The sequence below is a fragment of the Vigna angularis genome, chromosome 3 (genome assembly GCF_016808095.1).
Source record: "Vigna angularis cultivar LongXiaoDou No.4 chromosome 3, ASM1680809v1, whole genome shotgun sequence".
NCBI lineage: Eukaryota > Viridiplantae > Streptophyta > Magnoliopsida > Fabales > Fabaceae > Vigna > Vigna angularis.
This window is the reverse complement of record NC_068972.1, coordinates 14,311-34,564: the sequence shown is the minus strand read 5'-3', so window position 1 is coordinate 34,564 and position 20,254 is coordinate 14,311. Positions and strand designations below refer to the sequence as shown.

The 20,254-nt window shown below is 32.0% G+C and overlaps 2 protein-coding genes across 4 annotated transcripts; one reads left to right on the top strand and one right to left on the bottom strand.

Moving 5' to 3' along the window:
- The first annotated feature begins 1,549 nt into the window (after positions 1-1,549).
- On the top strand, positions 1,550-9,576 carry LOC108326653 (coiled-coil domain-containing protein SCD2). 2 transcript variants are annotated; one of them, XM_017560257.2, is made up of 17 exons: positions 1,556-1,994; positions 2,080-2,243; positions 2,443-2,518; positions 2,648-2,689; positions 2,756-2,818; positions 3,275-3,324; positions 3,411-3,438; positions 3,614-3,688; positions 3,761-3,871; positions 3,956-4,016; positions 4,476-4,592; positions 4,736-4,860; positions 4,947-5,016; positions 7,621-7,662; positions 7,773-7,813; positions 8,139-8,265; positions 9,274-9,576. In XM_017560257.2, exons 1-17 carry the CDS (start codon positions 1,680-1,682, stop codon positions 9,381-9,383), a joined length of 1,617 nt encoding a protein of 538 aa, XP_017415746.1. In that variant the 5' UTR covers positions 1,556-1,679; the 3' UTR covers positions 9,384-9,576. The 2 variants fall into 2 exon arrangements, with proteins under 2 accessions (XP_052730960.1, XP_017415746.1); XM_052875000.1 differs by lacking the exon at positions 9,274-9,576 and having other exon boundaries at positions 1,550-1,994; positions 7,762-7,813; positions 8,139-8,200.
- A 5,595-nt stretch (positions 9,577-15,171) lies between these two features.
- On the bottom strand, positions 15,172-19,971 carry LOC108324014 (trihelix transcription factor ASR3). Of its 2 annotated transcripts, XM_052875109.1 has the most exons (3): positions 18,996-19,971; positions 18,674-18,737; positions 15,566-15,708 (listed from the first exon to the last, which is right to left on the bottom strand). In XM_052875109.1, the coding sequence occupies exons 1-3, from the start codon at positions 19,783-19,785 to the stop codon at positions 15,699-15,701; spliced, it is 864 nt and encodes a 287-aa protein (XP_052731069.1). In that variant the 5' UTR covers positions 19,786-19,971; the 3' UTR covers positions 15,566-15,698. The 2 variants fall into 2 exon arrangements, with proteins under 2 accessions (XP_017412283.1, XP_052731069.1); XM_017556794.2 differs by lacking the exon at positions 18,674-18,737 and having other exon boundaries at positions 15,172-15,708.
- Positions 19,972-20,254: the final 283 nt, after the last annotated feature.

The following is a 20,254-nucleotide window of genomic DNA, read 5'->3' as shown; positions in this document are numbered from 1 at the left end:
TGAATAGAAATTATTAACAATATTTAAATATTAATATTATTTAAATATTAAAAAGTAGTTATGGTTATTGTTTACTTAAGAATCAGCAATTCACGTTTTTTCCATTATCAATGATATTTAAAAATATTATTTTTCAATTTTTCTTTCATAATTTAGCAAATATTTAATGTATATGAAAGTTTTGTAACATTTTCATCGTTAATTTCTTTCTATAATTATTTGATAATAATATGTGACTACTTATAAAAATTTAACCAGTACAGCCTATAAAAACTTTCAATACAATACATAAATTTAATTAATTTAATTACAAAGTGATATTTCAATTGTTTTATAATGTACTTATATACTTCAATCATCAAAATAGAACTAACATTGTGTTCACTTTCAGGAATTCACTGAAAGTAATTAATGTTTCTTTTAATTGATTTGAGAGTAATTAATTTAAAGTGATTATTTGCGTGAGAGAGATGATGATCATCACCAACATGAGCCGATGAGAAGCAAAAAACCAGCTCAGCAAGTGGGAATTTACAAAAGTGGCCCTCTGCTTTTTTTTAGACAATGAATCTTTTCTTGGTTTTTTAGAATTCATTCCATTGACGTTAACCATTTTAGCTTTTGAAGAATCGATTCATATTTGTAGAAACGATTCATATTTGTAGAATCGATTATGTGTTGGTGATCTTGTCGAAGAACTGATTTCATGTTTGCAAGATCGTTTTTGTGGTGTTACTGATGTTGGAGAACGAATTCCCATATGATGAGAACCGATTTTGTTTGGTTGAGAAACAGTTTTGGCTGCGTTGTTCACGTCAGAACTGATTTTGGATTGCATGGAATGGACGGAAACAAGTGGACTCGGAAATGGATTCTTGGACTGGTTTTCTTGGAGGACAGATATGTAACTTCCTTTATTTATTAAAACATTTTGTCCATTAAATCTTTCACAAATTTTAATAAATTTTTACTTTAAATTCATTTATTTTCACTTCTACATTCCTAAAAATAAACAACACCACGGTAGTTTTCCTATCTCCTCTTTCACACTGTATCAAATTCATCTTAGATGTACAAAGCCTGTACAAAATACCAATACAAAATTTATAGCATAATTAATTTTATTGATGAATCTTAAGCATTGTTTTCTTTTTTCAACACCTCAATAATTTCTTCTAAAAATATAATAAAGTTCTCTTCCTCAAAAAAACATGAAATAGATACATTGAAAATAGATGCTAATTATTAAATGCATATTAATATAAAGGAAATAATTCTTTTTATTTTCATAAATACAATAAAGAAAATATGTCAGTGATTCCTTAATACAAATTAAATGTATCTATCATCAAATTAACTTGAGTAGTAAATTTAAAATAAAATAAAAAATTCAAATCATCTTTATCTCATTCTTCTTCAACGAATGAGGAATTTAAAGTAGGAATTGTTAATTTATTATCTTTAGTGTAATTTTAGTTGAATAATTATAACGTAATAAGGAAATGGAGGAAAATGATATAAAATTAGTAACGGTTATTGAATTTTAAAAGGAAAAAGAAAAGAGTGGACCAAAATGGTGAGTGACAAGCATTGACATTGAAGCAGTACTAGTAGAAGTACTGACCGACTAACCAGGAGTGAACAGACATCAATTTGCAAAGGGTAAAGGGGAAAGAGAGATGGAGCGGAAATGGAGCAGTGAATCTGGGAATGTGATGTCGTCGCCATCACACTCACGTAATGGCCATTCTCGTTCTTCCTCCCTCACCCTCACTGCAACTGGAATTTCAACCGTCAAAAGGACTCAGAATGTTGCTGCCAAAGCCGCTGCTCAGCGCCTCGCTCAGGTCATGGCTTCTCAAACTGCCGACGACGACGAAGACGACGACGACGGCGAAGATCTAGGTTTTCGCTACACTGCTCCCCCGCCTCTATCTCTCTCCAGGAACTCTGCTAAGTCCACTGCCGCTCTCAGATCGCCATCTCCTGCCGCGGTCCGATTCTTCCCATTCCACTCCACAGTTATCCCATCCATCATTAACTGACTTCCTTTCCTTATTCACCTCCTAACTTAATCAGGTACCTCGAAACCTCCCGGAAGAATCAATGTATCTTCGCGCACCAGCACCAGCACCAGCACCAACTCCACCTGCTACTAACAGACCACCGCTAAGCCTCAAGACTCCAGCTCCTGTTCCTTCCTTAGACCCTCCCATCCTTAATAGTAAGCCCAAAGATAAAAGGTAAATTCTCATTCCCTTCGCATTTCTTCCCGTTTACGTCATATCTTATTCTATAACTAATAGATTCATACATTGCGTACCCCTTCTCACATTGTTTTTTCATACTGCCGCTTCCTTTTATGTGAGTGTGTGTATAATAATGCCTGCCTGTCCACTCCCTAAACTACAATTACAATTCCGGATTCCATTAAATTTACAGGTTTCCGTTTGATACTGGATTCGTTCTACCAAAAGATTCAGGACATCAGCGTGAGGCTTCTGTACTTCGCGATGAGGTTAATTACCTCTCTTTCCAATTTTTTTTTTCATGTTTCTAACTTTCAATGAAACAGAATTCAACGTGTTAATTTCTGAGGCCCACGCCCTTCTAAATTCACTTAAACAAATCTCTGCTCTACCTGCAGGTTGATATGCTGCAGGAAGAGAATGAAATTATTCTAGACAAGGTACTACGGTCGACTTTGTTTTGAACTCACATCATTCGTAAGTATTCAAGCGTTTCTACCATGCAGCTTAGACTCGAGGAAGAGAGATGCAAGGAATCAGAGGCCAGAATTAGGGAGCTTGAGAAGCAGGTGCTTTCTTTTTTTAATTTTTGGTATACAGTACTCTAGTTTCCACACTTGATAATGGCCTTCTGAGTTGTTGTCTCCTTGTTCTTGGTTGATACATTAAGAGTCCCTAATTCATACTTGCTTATTACACTGCTTCTGATTAAGAATTCCCTGTTGCTTTTGATTTCAGATTCTGTCTATTGTTTAGCATAAATCACCATTTTTACCACGCTGGATTGGGTTGTATTTGTGCACCTAGTTGGTTATTGTAATCTACTAAGCTTTACTGGAAGAATGTGACCTTAGTAGTAACTACCTTTAGTCCATGTTTTAAGAGTTTCTCTCTAGTTAATTGAACTTTCCTTTTTAGTTTTGAAATTTTATTACTTGGCTTAGATATTTATGTTTATACATGAGCGTATGTGTCAACGAGATTTCTTTCATGTGCAGTTTATAATTTTTCATCTGACTTTGTAGGTTGCTTCCCTCGGAGAAGGTGTATCTTTGGAAGCCAAACTCTTGAGCAGGTGTGTGAGTTAAAGTTAAAACTGTTGCAAATGGGTTTTCATTCGCTTAGTACGGTGTATGACATTCCCTTATTACTGAATTGCAGAAAGGAAGCAGCATTGCGTCAAAGAGAGGTAGTGTGGTGGTAATAAATTGAACTCTTGAGTTGCATGTTGTACAAACTCTGAACATAGTTGATTTATACCATCAAGGGGAATCAAGATATTGTTTAGCAAAATAGTTTGGTATTCGATTTCTTGCTTAATCCCCTTGTGAAGAATTCTTTCAGCAAAGCTTTTTATTTCACAGGCTGCACTTAAGAATGCCAAAGGCTCAAAGGATGGAGTTGATAAGGAAATCACATCTCTACAGGCTGAAATTGAGGTGAATATGCCACTTTTTTAACATTCTCAACACAGGCTGCTATATGTGTTTAATTTTTTTCTTCTGAAACAGAATGCAAAAGTTGAGACTGAGGCTGCAGTGAAACAGCTTAATGGAGCTGAATCTGAAGTAAAAGCTCTTCGATCAATGACTCAAAGAATGATATTAACTCAGAAAGAAATGGTACATATTTCCACGGTAGTAGGAGTTCATTGGTATTTGTGAATTACTTAGAAAACTTGTTATATATAATTACTTTCTTGTCAGGAAGAAGTTGTTCTAAAGAGGTGTTGGCTTGCTCGTTATTGGGGTTTAGCTGCAAAATATGGTACGCTACTGTCTGTTTTAACTTTTCTTTTCTTTTGGGAGAAGCATTATTGTATTTCTTGTGGACATGACTATTGAGTCATTTTATTATCAATTTGTTCTATATGTCAATCACTTTTGACAGAACCTGAATAAGCTTTCACAGCTCTTTATTATAGTTCTTTCAGAATTTATGCATGTTAGTATTATCATTAATCAATAGAGTGATGTTAAGTTAACACATTGGTATGTAGCTACAAAATAAACCAAGCTATATCGTCCTTTTTTTGCTTTTCTTCTGGTGAGAGGCAAAAACATCTCAACTGCACTGGAATACATTACTGAAGCTTTTAATGAGTTTTATAATTTTTGTATGATTGCATGCATATTGAACTATACTTTGTCTATATATCAAGTTTGAATTCAGCTGATCTAGATAAGTGAGTAATTCCATGTAGTGTAACTTCTTCCATGGTTATAGGCATCTGTGCAGATGTTGCAGTTTCGAAGTATGAACTTTGGTCATCCTTAGCCCCTCTTCCATTTGAGGTCGTTGTTTCTGCTGGACAAAAGGCAAAGGAGGAATGCTGGGAAAAAGGCATGAAATAAAGATTTGGACTGTACAGTTCATATTAGTTTGCTGCATAGTAGGGCAAATCTATGCTCTATGTTATATATTTTCTTTACAGTGATGATTTTCATTACGTGAATTCCAGAGATGATTGTTATGATTTTAAACAGGTGATGATGATGCAATCGAGAAGAGGAGCAAACTTGTTCCTGACTTAAATGATCTTACTGGCGAAGGAAATATCGAAAGTATGCTTTCTGTTGAAATGGGATTGAAAGAGCTTGCTTCTTTAAAGGTTTTCAGAAATATTTTACATGACTTAAATATATTGTTATGGGAAATTCAGTCATCTTAGTAACTTTTGTTACCTTTCTCTATAAGGTTGAGGATGCAATTGTGCAAGCATTAGCTCAACAGCGGCGTCCAAATTCTGCTCGACAATTAGTATCAGGTATGTATTGTTACTGCTATCACTATTCTTGTTATCTTGTGCTTACATAACTCTTGAATGATAGATTGAAGAGAAGCATTTTAAAAACCACTAAAACACATTTTGCTGAAAGATTAACACAAGTTAGCTCTTGAATAAATGTCATTAGATTGACATATTTTGTATCATCATTAGATCGAACACTCTTAATAAACTTTCCATATTGATTTTAAAAAGAGGGAGGAAATAGACAAATATTCAACAAACCTTATATTTATTCTTCAAAAGACAATCACGTCACACAAGTACAGTCATCAATTGATCTCACAAACCACATAGCCCCGTGTGTAGAGTCATTAATAGGTCACCACACATAAGAATGCACAAGTTCAAAAGTGCATGACTTTTATTGCGACCAGGAGGAAATGTTGCATTATGGTGTTTTTGAATGAAGAAATAAGGACTTAGCATGGTGAAGCTTCAGAGTTTGCTTGTTGACTAGAAGACAACACCATTTTCCAAGTACACCATCAATCTTCATACGCTAAAAGAAGTAGCACCTACTCTGCTCTCTAGCAGGTCCAATCTTCTTTCCCCCAAGAAGGTCCTAGAAGACACAATGAAAACGGAAAATGGTCAATACACAATTGAAATTTTGTGTGAGCCAATGTATATGGATAAGATTGCTAGTCAATTCGGGAACATGCAAAACTTTGTGCAAGAATTGGGATGACTAGAGTTTCAGAAAATCATAAGAACCATAAAAAAATCAGGAATACTATTTGGGAAAATATTGATCTGCTGCTAACTTAAGACCATTCTTGTTAAGTAGCCAATAAAAGCTTTATATTTACAGCACAACATCAATAAGAAACTGTAACATCTAATTATATAGTAATTATTGAAATATAACATTTAATTAAAGACTATGACAGCCTAACAGAAAGATTTGTGTTGTGCAATTGTAATTTCTAACTAAAAATAATTATCACAACATAAAGGGTATGAAATTTCGCAATTTGCCAAAAAGTAGCTAATGTTTAGCCATAGTGTTGGTTAAGATATCAACCTCTTTAAGAGCTGCATAAATATACGGAAGAGGGGTAACTTGGCTAGCTAAGGCTTCTCTTATATAATGACAATCTATTTCTATATATTTGGTGCATTTATGAAACATGAGATTTGTTGCAACTTGAGTGGAACTTGTATTATCAACATAAAGAATAGGATCAGATAGAAAAAAAGCCAAACCTCCAGTAAAAGATTGTGCGACCACATTCTCAGATCATGTAGATGACATAGCAAAATATCTAGGTTCAGTCGAAGATTTGTATTTTGTTTCTTACATTCCCATGAAGTATGCATCTCCTAAAAAATATGCACCACCATGCAGTAGAATTTGGCAACCAACCCAATCAACACCATTGTAAGCCTAGGTTGTAAAGATTTCCTCTAAGGAAAAAATCCCGCACATCATGGTGAGGAGTAGGCTATTCAAGGAAGAGTGGTTACAAAAGTTGGGGCTAGGATAAAAGAAAAGAATTCAAGAAGAAAATAATGAATACGAAATAAGGATAACCAAAAGAAAGATTAAGGAGCTTGTGGAGTTGCTAATAAAATCCAGTTACATAATTAGATTAGAGAATCGATTGTTCTTGGGTGGAAATTTGGTGACTTGGAGAAGTAAGAAACAAATGTATGAATTTTTTGAATTCCATCGTATTTCCAATCATTGGAAAAAAGGTTGTTATGTTGGCCATAAGGTTTGAAGCTTTTGGAATCAAAATATCTTGGTTGAGAAAATTGGGCAAATTTCAAGATCTAAATTCACATTTTAAGATGGTATTAGAATCCTTCCTTAATCCGTTAAAAAATGGTCATCCACCATCCTATTCATGTACCATAGAGCTGGACATGACGGGGTGCATTGGGAAAAACCCAAGTTCCACATTGGATAAAGATAGGACCAAAATACAATATATACGTTGGGGAAACCCACACTTTGTAAATTTTGTAGGATTAAATTGGGTCTAAACCCATGTTCTAAGAAAGAATAAGAACTAAGAGTCCCCAAGCACAAAAAGCCAGAGAGCATCATGTTCTGTACCATTTCAGGGTGAGGGTGTTTGGGTTTAGTGAAGGTATAGAAATTGGCAAGAAAGTAGCACTAGAGACACCCATTGTAAGCAACCCTTGTTTATTTCCAGGTAGTGTGGGGCACAGACAGAAATAATGTGTACTAGCGGTAACCATTACCAGTTTATGTCTCAGTCATTAGTCAAGGGAATTCTCGTTGTTGATGTTCTCTTAGTTCTCACTTCTTGAGAGCTTATGGGTATTGGAGTATAGTTTTGCTCCTGTTATAAATAAACCTTTCTTTTCTGTCAAGTTTTGACTACCGTCCTCTGTAACTATTTTTGTTCCAGATTGTTAGGATCAGATGCATTCTGTCCGAGTCTCTCTAGAATATATAGCTAATTTCATCATTCTTGTACTTTGGCTTTTTTTTCCCCTATAATACAATGCAGTTTCTTTTTATTCTATTTATAAACATTAAATCTGTCATATTAAAATCCGGCATTCTTATGTACTAATAACATTCTGTACATTTTTTACCATTGCCAGATATTAAATCACCGGGGGACCCTAAGTTCATGGAAGCCTTTGGTAAGTTTTCTCCCCCCTACTATTAGCTGAAATAGCTACGCATTGCCCCTTTTGTGCAAAAATGCAAATGACAAGTTAAAGCCATGCTAAATATCTTAGTTTTTATGTAGAGTTAAGTCCAGAGGAGTCTGAAGATGTTCTTTTCAAGGAGGTATTCTGTTCTCTTATGAACTATTTATGCTCTTTATCACATTATCAGCTTCTTGAAATGTTTGTATATTACACTGTATTTTATTTCTTCGCTATGAGAAGGCATGCTTTTCTAGATTCTAGATTACACCATTCTTTGATTTTAATTTTTGTAGCATGTACTTTTTAATTATTCACCTCCTCATAATGTTAGTGGCTTGCATCTAGTTTGGATCTGTAAGCAGTGAAGATGACATTTACTCTCACGGTCTCTGTTTTACTAGAAATGTGTGCTTTGTATTAGTGAAACATGCTGCCTTCTATGTGAATTTACTCTTCGTGGACAGGCTTGGCTGACATATTTTTGGAGAAGAGCCAAGGTTCATGGTATAGAGGAGGACAGAGCCAAAGAACGTCTTCAGTTTTGGATTGGTCGGAGTGGGCATTCACCTACATCACATGATGCTGTTGATGGTAGCGTTTAGAATTTTTGTTTTAATTAATTACTATGTAGTACACGTGGATGTTTCAATCTAGTATTTTACTATTTGGTTTCTGAAGGGGAAAAATCTCATGCACATTGAAAATTATCACTGTTAGAAATAGCAAAAGAGCAATTTAACATGGCCTAACAGCTCTTGCCTTCATCAACGGGAATATCTTAAAAGTATTTATTATCTCAAGTAAGATTGCAAGTTTTGTGGATTAACTTCAGAGTACCCTTCTCATTACAAGACCCAATCTTCGGGTTGGGTGATATCTTCTTTCTTTACATGACCCTTTATAGAAAAGGACCATGACTTCGTTCATTAACGACACTAGTGAGTTTTACTTATCCAACTAACTTACCCCTCCTTATGGTAGTGAAGTTCTCCAAGAGTTAAGGACATTCCAATAGCTTTTGCAATGTACCTCTAAATTTCCACTCACTTTACATTAGTTTGGAAATTTGAATTGTTCTCCTATAGTTTCGTAGAAAATTGTCCTGTTATTGTCACCGGTAAAATATTTCTTGAGTCAATGCCTTGCTACTAATCACGTGGTACATGTTGAATTACACTCATTACATGCAACAAGTCTCAGCTGGTAGGCCTAGAGTCTAGATTGGTTAATGACAAGGTAGGGGGAGAGTCTTCTTTGTTTACGTGTTTATAATGGAGCGTGCTTATTTCGGACACATCAAAATGCTCATTGTGCTTGAAAATTTGATGTATTGCAGTTCCAATTGTCTATCTAGTGTGTTTTCATGTCCCATACCATGAACCGAAAACATAGCTAACTGTTCCTTTCTCGTGCCTTCTGTTTTTTATACCCAATTATTTTTCGTGCCTTTTCTCCTATTGTGTCAGTCTTCACGTAAGCACATAATAAATATGCTTTGATTTTTCCTCCATTGACAATGTTGGCTAAGGGATCAATTCTTGCTTAGTATTATTGAGAAAATTAGCTCTCTATTACATACGTGGATTTTTCAAATTCCAGTTGAGCAAGGACTTTCGGAGCTGAGGAAACTGGGGATTGAACATCGACTATGGGAAGCATCCAGAAAGGAGGTTGATCAAGAATTAACTATTGCACGAAAGTGGACTTAACTGTAAAGGTGTGCTTAATTTGCTTGAGAGATTTGCTGATTTATGCATATGAATTGTGAATTTTATCTTCTGGAGAGTGTCACCTTCCACTGTGTTTAAATGAGTTTATTCTTTCTGTTAGCTCCAGGTATAGTGACTGTTATTGTGACTGATTGAATTTAGGAACGGATGAAGTAATCGCTCTCCTTTTCCACTTTTGATGGCATAATTAGCAGTGATAACCTGTCAGAATAATAATCAAAGAAAACCTCATCTATAGGTGAAGGGTATTAGAAAATAATACGACAAAAAGGTAAGAAAGATGTAAACATGAAACTAATATTATATCTTATTTCACTTGCTAAAATCAAGAGTACAGGGCTTAAAAGCCGACAGTTCACGTAACAAACCAAGAAAAGAGCATCAAGTGAATGCTTTACATATCATATCTCCTCCACTGCCACCACTTGCCCCCACCCCTTCTGCACAAGCTTTTCTATCTATAAGAGCTTCCAGATGTTTCTCCTCACAGACATACAAATTAGTATAAGAAAAGCTTGGTTGGTTAATGGTTGGGTAATAAACCATTTTTCCTTTTTCTCCACCTTCCATTCCTTTTCTTAACCTATTATAGAAGCATACATCGACGCTGGGGATTTCATTTTAGTTTATCAAAACTAGTTTTAATTCCGTGCGTAGCGGGTTGATGTTTGTTTATATCTTTATTAAAAAGGATTTAGAAATTGTGAAAAATAAATAATTATTTATAATTAAGTTTTAAATATAATCAACATGAAAAATGATTTTTAGCTTTAGAATGTCAATATGTATTTAAAAATATAAATAATAGACTTTATAAAAATATATATACACGTACAAAAATATAAAGAAGATTATCTAATTATATAAAAGATATACATAAACATATAACCATGTAGAGTAGATTTGTTAAGAATATAAATCATTGTATGAATAAATTGATTTAATGTGTATTGTTAGACTTATATAATTAATGCATTGATAAAGTCGTTTAATGTGTTGTTAGAATTATCTAATCAATATCACTTGTTTATTATGTATTGTTAAACTTGTCTAATCAATACATAGACAAATTTGTCTAATATATATTCTAAGACTCGTATAATCATAGAATGGAAAGGGTCATCTACTTTGTATTAATAGACTCGTCAAATAAGTACATGAATAAAGTTTCCTAATGTATGTTGTTATATTTGTCTAATTGGGGTGTTGTTATGTGTTGTGAATTTAGTAGAAGCGGGGGTACACTAGAAATATTTGTTTTCGCAGACGAGTTGTAAAATTTATAATTTCACGGGGGTGCGTCAGTAGAAAAATAATTAAATGATTTAATTGTGAAAATTTATTTATTTAATTATTTGTGAATTTTTAATTAATTGTTGGGTAATGAATTTGGTTGACTTATAAAGGTTATTGTGAAATATGTATGGTTGTGATGGTATGAATGTAGGAGCAAGTGTTTTATTATTTCCTTGGAATTTTGTCGAACGAATAATGTTCGTATTGCGATACAATAGATTATTAGGTCTTTGTGGAGATAGAGATTGAGTGTCACCCTACCTTGCGCACAAGGAATGAGAGGGTTGGATGTCTCGTCCAATGACTTTGACTCGTGTTGAGTATAGTGCTTGGTGGGTGCGTCTAACTAAAGTTTTTACTCATAAGTCCTTGAAGATTCGGGGAGATAAGTCTGAAGTTGCGATAGAAGACAGCTCGAATCGTCCTATTTTGGTAAACAGATTTGGTATGAAAAAATTCAAAGAAACAACATAGGCTTGTATATATACTCTGACTCATGTAATATTTTTTTATATAATTCTCATTAGTGTGTGGACAATTCCGTCTAATATATATTGTTAGACTTATGTAGATTTTTTTGCTATATTTGTCTTATTAGTGTATGGATAAACTCGTCTAATGTGTATTGTCAAACTCGTTTAATATGTATTGTTAGATTTGTCTAATTGGTACATTTACATACTTGTATTACTAGACTCTTTTAATAAATGTATATTCATACTTCTGTAATGAGTATCTTAAAAATACATAGTAAAATCTCTAAAAATATAAAGGATATGTATAAATATGTGCAGTAGAGTCGTTAAATATATAAAGTAGTGTATGAATAATCTGGTGTAATGTGTAATGTTAAATTCGTGTAATATGTGTTGTTAGACTCGTCTAATCAATATATAGACACACTTGTCTAATGTTTAAGCATATAATGGATAGAGTCATCTAATGTGTATTAATAAACTTGTATAATATTGGTATAAATAGACTTATCTAATGTATATTGTTAGAGTTGTCTAATTCTTGTATAGATAAAACTAAGAATGAAAACATAGCATAAAAATATATTTTTATTTTTAGGACAAATAAGTTTAAAATTAAAATAAAAAGATAAATGACTAAAATAACTTTTTAGTATATTGGTTTAAAAACAAGTAAAATGGATAAAATAGTGAAATAATTTTGGAGAAATTTTTTATATGACATGGTAAACAAATTATATATATATATATATATAAAGAATTAATACTTTATATACTTTTATTCTTTAGTTATTTATTAAATGATGATGTAATTAGAAATTATAAAAAGGTAAAATTAAGAATAAAAAATATTATAAAAATGTATTTCCATTTTTAAGACAAATAAATTTAAAATTAAAATAGATAAAAGAATAAAATAGCTTATATGCACATGTGTCAAAAAAATAAATATAAATAAAAAAGGTAAATTAACCATGTCAAATGACCAATAATTTTTACTAATTAATTAGGTATGAATAACTCTCTAATGTGTATTGTAAGATTCATTTGGCTAGGAAATGGACAAACTTGTCTAATGTATATTAATAAAGTTCTCTAATTTTGTGTGTAAAATGTCTTGTTTAATGTATATGGTTAAAGTCATCTAATAAATATGAGTTATTTGTATAATTAATACATCAATAGACTCATATAATTTTTTGATATACTCATCTAATCAATGTATTTCTAGACTTATTTAATAATTTTTTTATTGTCCAATCCATGTATGAAATGAGACATATAATATTTTTTTGTTATAATCATCTAATCAGTGTATGAACAGTCTTGTCTAATGTTTATTGTTAAACTCGTGTAAATAAAACATAATCTAAAAAGATAAGATTCTTAGGTGTAAAAGTCGATTATACATAAAGAAATGGGTTAGCACCTTACAACGCTTACTTTTAATTAAATATGGGTAGTTGGTATAATTTTTAAAATGTTTAACTTTTTCCAAAAATAATAAAAAATAAGTACAAAAAGAATTAGAAATATCTTTTTGGTTTGACAATAATTAATCATAGCTTCTACATATTCGAAATGAGAAATCATGATTATCTATTAAGAAACTATTTGAAAATAATTTTGGAAAATAATTTAATTGTTTAAAAGTGAATCAACAAATAATGATCTCACTCTTAGTCTTACGTGTTTCCATTCATAATAAAAAAATAAAGAATCAAATAGTTCTTAAAGAAAAAGTTATTTCTTTGAAAATATTGATGATTTTAGTTTTCAAAAATTTTGTATTTTTTTATGATTGAAAAAAATAAAAGTATTAATTAATAAAACGCTACAGTACCCATGTCTTTAAAAACATATTCTAATCACTTTAAATTAGCGTGTCTAAGGATAAAATTATAAAAGGAAAGATATTAGAAATTATAAAAAAGATAAATTAATAATGAAAAAATAGTGTAAAAAAATAATATTTTAAATATAAAATATTTTTTAATAATAAATATATTGAAAGTGTATAAGAAAACATAAAAAAGTAATTATTTATGTATTTTGAAAATGAAGTAACTTTTAAAAGAATTTTTAAGGATGGATATCATGGATTAAATTGATTAATAAAATAATTCCATCTTTAAACATAGCTCATATTTTAAATTTGTGAGGTTAATAGTACTATTTAATAACTAAAATAATAATATATTAAATATTAAATAATAGAATTGAAATATATTTTCACTTTACAGCAAATCAGTTCAATATAAGTTAAAATAACTCTTTAGAGAGACAATTTTTGATATGACAGTAACAATATGTATTATTAATAAACATATATTATTGTTTTAAATAATATTCTTTTAAAAAATAAAATTAAAATATATATTTTTTTAAATTTAACTTTTTTAAATGATCAAATAATTACAAAGCATAAAAAGATAAAAATAAAAATAAAAATTAGTATAAAAGAAATAATTAAGTGCTTTATATATAAATTATTTTTTAATAATTTAATAAATAATTAGAAATTATAAAATGATAAAATTAAGAATGAAAAAAATAATATAGAAAAATTTAATACTTTAAATATAATTTATTATTTATTAATAAACATATTCATATACGTTAAAAATACTTTTACAGTTGAAATGTCTTTATTAATATATATTAAAAAAGTAATTCTTTTTTATTTTAAAAAACAACAAATTTTTAAAATAGCTTTTAGATATGTGTATATCGTTTATTATATTAATTAATAAAAATACATATCATTTATTATATTAATTAATAATAGAATTCTAACTTTAGTCATAATTAAAGTTTTAGAAAAAGATATAAAGATTTAAGAAATGAAAAAATAGTAATACTATTTAAATACTAAAATAATAATTTATTCAGAAATAAAATAAATAAAAAAAGTAAAATAACTCTTAAAGACTTGTGACAGAAAAAATAAATACGAATAAAAAAGTAAATTAAGTTGAAATAGTAAAAGAGTAAATTAAATTAAAATATATTTTCATTTTTAAGATAAATCATTTTAAAAATAAAATAATAAAATAACTTGTATATACAATAAAATAAATATAAATAGAAAAATTAATAACATCAAATAAATTTTCTAATATCTTCTTTATCTTTTATAAGTTATTATTTTAAAATCCTATATATATTTTGTAATACAAAAGGTACTTGTATTAATAAAATATAATTTTTTTATAACTTTCATAATTTGTAAAAAATATAAATATAAATTCAAAAAGTAGAAAACTATACACTATGTTAATAAAAGATACTCATTTAAATATATTTTCTACTATATCTTATCATTATTTAATTGGTATTTTACTTATGTTGATTATAGGATAAAATTAAAAGTTATTATTTTAACTCTTTATTTTATTATACCTTATTATTTTATCCTAATATTATTATATATATATATATGTATATATATATTAATGTAATTTTTCTTTTTAAAAATAATAATTACTACTTTTTTAATATTATTTTAAATTATATTAAGAATAATGATACTTTGACAACAACTTTCTAATAATATTTTAATATCATTATAAGTCATTCTATGATTGGTACAAAATTACGTTACAATCAATAATAATAATCATAAACACTAACATAGACCAATCACAAAATGACACATAAAATGATGTTAAAATATTATAAAAAAAATGTTGTTAAAAGTATCGTTATCCTTATCTTAATTCGTCCCACGAATTTGGGGTTATACGATCTGCGCATAAACCGAGGTTAGATGTGTGCTCTGATGCAGCCGAAAATGGTCCATAAAGAAGTGCTTGTGGCTCCTCATGCTCTTCATGATGATCATCATCTTCTAAACTCGAAAGTTTGTGGAGAGCTACTCCAGCAAATAGAAAACAATACCTAGACAAAGATGGCCAAATATTAAAGAAGACCCTGTGAACCATAGGAACAAATAAATTATGAACCATTCATGAAAATGAAAATGAATCTAAATATGAAATGTCATCCCTGGGAAAGATTCGTATATTAACATAGCAGTAAGAGAGAGAGGAGCAGTAGTACAAATGTGTGTAAAATCCTAAAATGGCAGTAATAAACCACAAAAATAATGGCATATCCATAAAGGAAAACAAAGGGGGAACAAGTGTGGCAGTCATCCTCTAGATGACATCCTGTGATAAATAACAGTAACCCAATTATCTACAGGACTTCAACTGTTATGTACACTGCATTCTGATTGCTCTTGCGCTATAATTTATCAGCGATTCTCCCTAAAGCATCTGCAAGCTTATCAAGCACGGCAACCAAATTACTACCATTGATTTTCCGCTGCTCACGATCCAACTGGAAATTTATATTCTGCGCTTCAAGTTGAGCACTTAGCATCTTGCCATTTCTTTCTAAGACATCAATTAAATGAATTTGCAAAGTTTCCTCCCCTCCGTCAGTTGATAATCGCTTCCTTTTCCGCTCTCCTTGAGAGGTAGAACCCATTTCTGGATTTGGAGTAGACTGTTTCTCGTTAGTCACACCTACGGAAAAAGAGAACGTTTAAACAAATTAAATGTATAGTCAAAAATCAGTTAAGTCCTCAATGTTATCATTGTTAAACCAGTAACTTTATTTCTAAGTTTATTATAAGAAGCTAAAGCTAAAAGGTTTAAAATCACACAATCGGTGCTTGTGGCTGGGAGGCAGTTATCTGATCATCTTAGGCTATTTCACGGAGCTCAAGGAACGATTTTATCCAGGAATTTGCTAATTATGAATAGCATGCCTCTGAAACATTAACAGTTCAAGAGTACCATATGAGGCATGTAAAGAATTTGGACCTTTCAAAAAATTTCTCGGCAGAATTTAATATCCAATGACTTGTGGAGGAGCGAAGGAGTTATAAAGTGCATTATTGTGCGATTATACAAGTTGACATCATTTACCTATACGTGACGAACCTTGATCTAATTCATATTGTACATATGCATGATTTATATGCCAGCTTTCCAAAAAAAAATCTGAACCATCCTAAGTAAGCAATCATACGTTGGATGATTATCCCCCAAAAAGTGGACACGAGTAAATGATACTTAGCACAAGAAATAATTATATATTGGCATTATTGAAATTCCAAATTCAGAAATAGGAAACTGAAAAGCAACCAATCAACTCTATTCTAAGGCTGTTGCAGGAATCAGAAACAGCAGCAGAAACAAAAGCAGTGGTCTAGATATTGAACAAGGTAGCTGTAGCAAGGTGCATTAATTGTCTAGGTAATGTGAACCAAGTCACAGTTAAATCATGACGTTTTACGCTTTTAAGTAGAAAGACTTGTGTCCTGACTATCAGCTAAGCATAGTGGTGAGTGTTCAATTTAACAATTGGTATCATAGTTAAGATCATGAGTTTAATTCTAAATGGAATAATTGTTCAGGGAGAGATTATTGCAAGTTGTACAATTATTCCATGGCATAGGATTGGATAGGTGAACCGAGTCACAATCAAATAGTTTGATTCCAATTAGAAAAATTGTTGAGGGAGAGATTGTTGCAGGATATATCAATTGTATTGTGAAATAGGTTACTTAGGTAAAGTGGAATCAAATTGTGACATTCGATTGTTACATTCTTAAGTAGTATCATGCATGATTGTTTACCACTCAATCCAACAGTAGCAAGCTGCGACACATGAATTTTAGTTGATTGACTCAAGGTCTAAAAGCCTCGTGTTCATTATATTTTGGAGATAAAGTAAAGGTCATTGAAGTAACTTCCATGTGTTCGGGTTTGTCATTAAGTGCGGTATAACTTACTTAAACATGCATTAGTAATTAGAATTAGAGCCCACACGTCATAATTGGTTAAATGAGAAAGTTGTCCTAAGAACTACACATAGAAGCCTAATCAAATTAAATATTAAGACTGTTTTGAAAAAAAAATAAGTACTTCAAACAAACAAAAAATAGATAGCAAGATGAATTATAAACTTCTACAAGTTAAAATCAACTTATACATCAGTTTTGAAAAAAAAAACTAGATGAGGAAACTTCTAGAGAAGTTAAAATGAGTTTAACTTGTGAAAAAGTTGGAAACATTTAACGTTTTTATTTTCTTCTATAAATAATTTATTAAAAAGTTCTCCAAACACAGTTCGAATTTAACTAAACATAATTCCACGACTAAATGATATTACTAACAATATCATTTGATTTGAGTCTTAAATCTTAAGAAGGTACATGTGATTTTCAATCAATTATGACATACATTATGAACTCAGCATGTTTGCGAAATGGATATTCTCATTTGAAAATGACTTAATTTCACTGTTAGTCTCATACCTGAATCTATGTGTGACTTTGGTCCTCTATTTATTTTAATTGCTCACATTTAGTCATCATTGTTTTTAGGCTAAGTCTCTCACTTCAAAATTTCTATTCAATAATTAACCGAAATGTAATAGAGGCATAACATGGCATTAATTTCCAGTGGCAATGTTTTGATTCCCCTGTTTTCATCTCCTTTCCTACATATTTCAGATATCCAAATCACTTCCCTTAGAAACACCAACAACATCTTGGGACTCTCAAGGTTGGCTTAAAGGTAAAGTTGGAAGAGAAGGTGGGAGATGTTGTGCGTTCATCTCTCCCTACTAACAAAACACTACTAACTAATATTGCCGATCTAAAATAAACAACAACATCGGGTCCATCTTCACCATCAAGCGTCAAATTCCACCACTTTAGAACATGTGCAGCCTCCTGAAATTTGTCAGTTAACTTCCCAATTGATACAAGTTGGTCTAAAACATATTGGTAGTTAACTTCTCAATGGATGCAAGTTGGTCAAAAACATAGTTATGGATGGGTTCAAAAGCATCTCAATGTCCTTTTCCTTGTCAAGGTTCTTGTTGCACTTTTTAGCATGTCGGAGATCTTGTCTGTAGCAATGCTGACAATGCTAATCGGCCAACCACCAAGCTGGTGCTTTGACATTAAGGAGCGGTTTGTAGGTGGAGTCTTGAACCATACAATTATTTATATTGCTAGAAATAATTTTTGATGGAGAAAACTGAAGGGAAAGGTTGAGATTAATCTAAGGGCTACAAATTTTGGTGCATGGTAGACCATCTATCATGTTATGACTAGAAGTCATCTAAAATCAACTGATGAACTTAGCTATCTCATTTAGCTTCTCCAAAAGCTAAAGTGCATAAGTTGGTTTGAACTTACGAAAGAAACTCGATTCACTTTACATTCTTTATTCTCTTCCACGTGCTTATGGAGAATATCAATCAAACAAGTCTAAAAGTCAGCTATTTTAAAATAAGCTTAGATTTCACTAATTAAGTTGTATCCGTAAAAAATAAGCTGATTAAAAACTAGGGAGAGAAAAATGATTCCTATACTAAACCAAAATTATATTTAAGCCTTTAGGAAATCAGAAGCAATAACACAAATGTGATAAAGCAGTTGTGAAAGCTGTGTGGTATTATATTGAACATTACCTTCCCCTTGGCATCCACGGAGGAGTGGTTGATATTGCTTTTACGTAAAGGAGAAGAAAATATGCTGGCAATGGTCCAGACAGCAATCAAACAATGTGACGTGCTTATAGTTTTTCCATGTTTAAAAGAGACAGACGTGTAACAGTAGCACAGCAATATCATTGGTAGAAGAAAAAGACAAGAAGCGAGCAAGCAAGTAAAGAAGATAGATGACAAAGTGGCAAAAACAAGATAGTAGAGTATGAGTGGAGTGCAGAAAAGGCAAAAGGAATAAAATCACGTACGAGAAATTAGAAAACATGGAATGGAATAAAATTTAAACCTGATATAGGAATGGGAGCAGGGAAGTCCCTGTTGGAGGGCGGAAAAATGTCCTTCTTCTCGGGACTGGCAGAGACTTCATCTTGTTCGAAATCTGAAAACAAACCATCCTCAACAGGGACGCTCCGATTACTATCGTAGAGGTGAGGCTCCTCAGGCTCAGCAGGGGCAGAGGCAGGGGCAGGGGCTGAGGCTGAGGAAGGGGCAGGTGCATACCCTCTTTTGGTGTCCATGTCCATGCGCATGTCCTTGCACACCGTTACTGTCATTGAAGGAGGCGATGAAAGAGCGAGAGCCAACGCCGGACCTTGGGAGCCTGAATCGAGAATATCATAAACTTCCTTGTCAAAAAATCCGGGCAATTTCCGGTCTCTCCTTAAATCGTTTCTCATGACCCAAAAGGAATCCGACTCCTCTCTTATCTGAGATTCCCATTCTTTGATCTTCTTGTAGTCTCCGGCCAAATTGCTCCACCTTTTCCGGCACTGAACCGGACCTCTGTTGACTCCATGCTTTCTGCAGTAGGAAGAGACCGATGCCCATTTGGGCTCCACCTGACCCGACCCTAATGGCAATCCGGCCGTTCGGCCCCTCCTGAACTTGTTTTCAGCGTCTCTCTTTCCCTGTATCAGAACCAGAATTTCTTGCCTCGTCCACCGAGGCAGTCTCGGCGCTTTCCCTCCCTCGTCTCCACCCTCACCCCGAACATCCACGCAATCAACTGGGTTCGGATTCCTATTCGAATTCGTATTCGTATTCTGACCCAGGGACAATTCCTGCTCTAAAGCCATCAACTGGCCCGACCCTCTTTTTCTTTTTCTTTTTCTTCGGCACGTGTCTCCTTTTCGGATGTCCGTTACGCCGTTAGGAGAGTAGGTCACCTCATCTCTCCGTAACTAAGCACCAAGGCACAGAAATGGAGGAAATAGGCGTGTTGGTTTTGCGGCTTTTCAGACTGCAGCAGTATTTGTTTGTTATTTTTTCAATATTTATATGTGCCTGTATACTACACTAAACAAACAGCTTATTGACCCTTGACTACCAAATAAAAGCTTATTGACCCTAACCATTTTAAAAGGGTCTATATTATTATTTATAGCAATTGCCTCCTATATATTAAATTTAATCTCTACTTTTTTTTTCTTTTCTATTCTTTTATTTTTCCTCTTCATGCTACTTTTAGTTTAATATTTATTTTGGTTCCTTTATTAGTTGTTTTATTTAAAATTGTCCTTTTATTTTTTAGATATTTTAAACGTC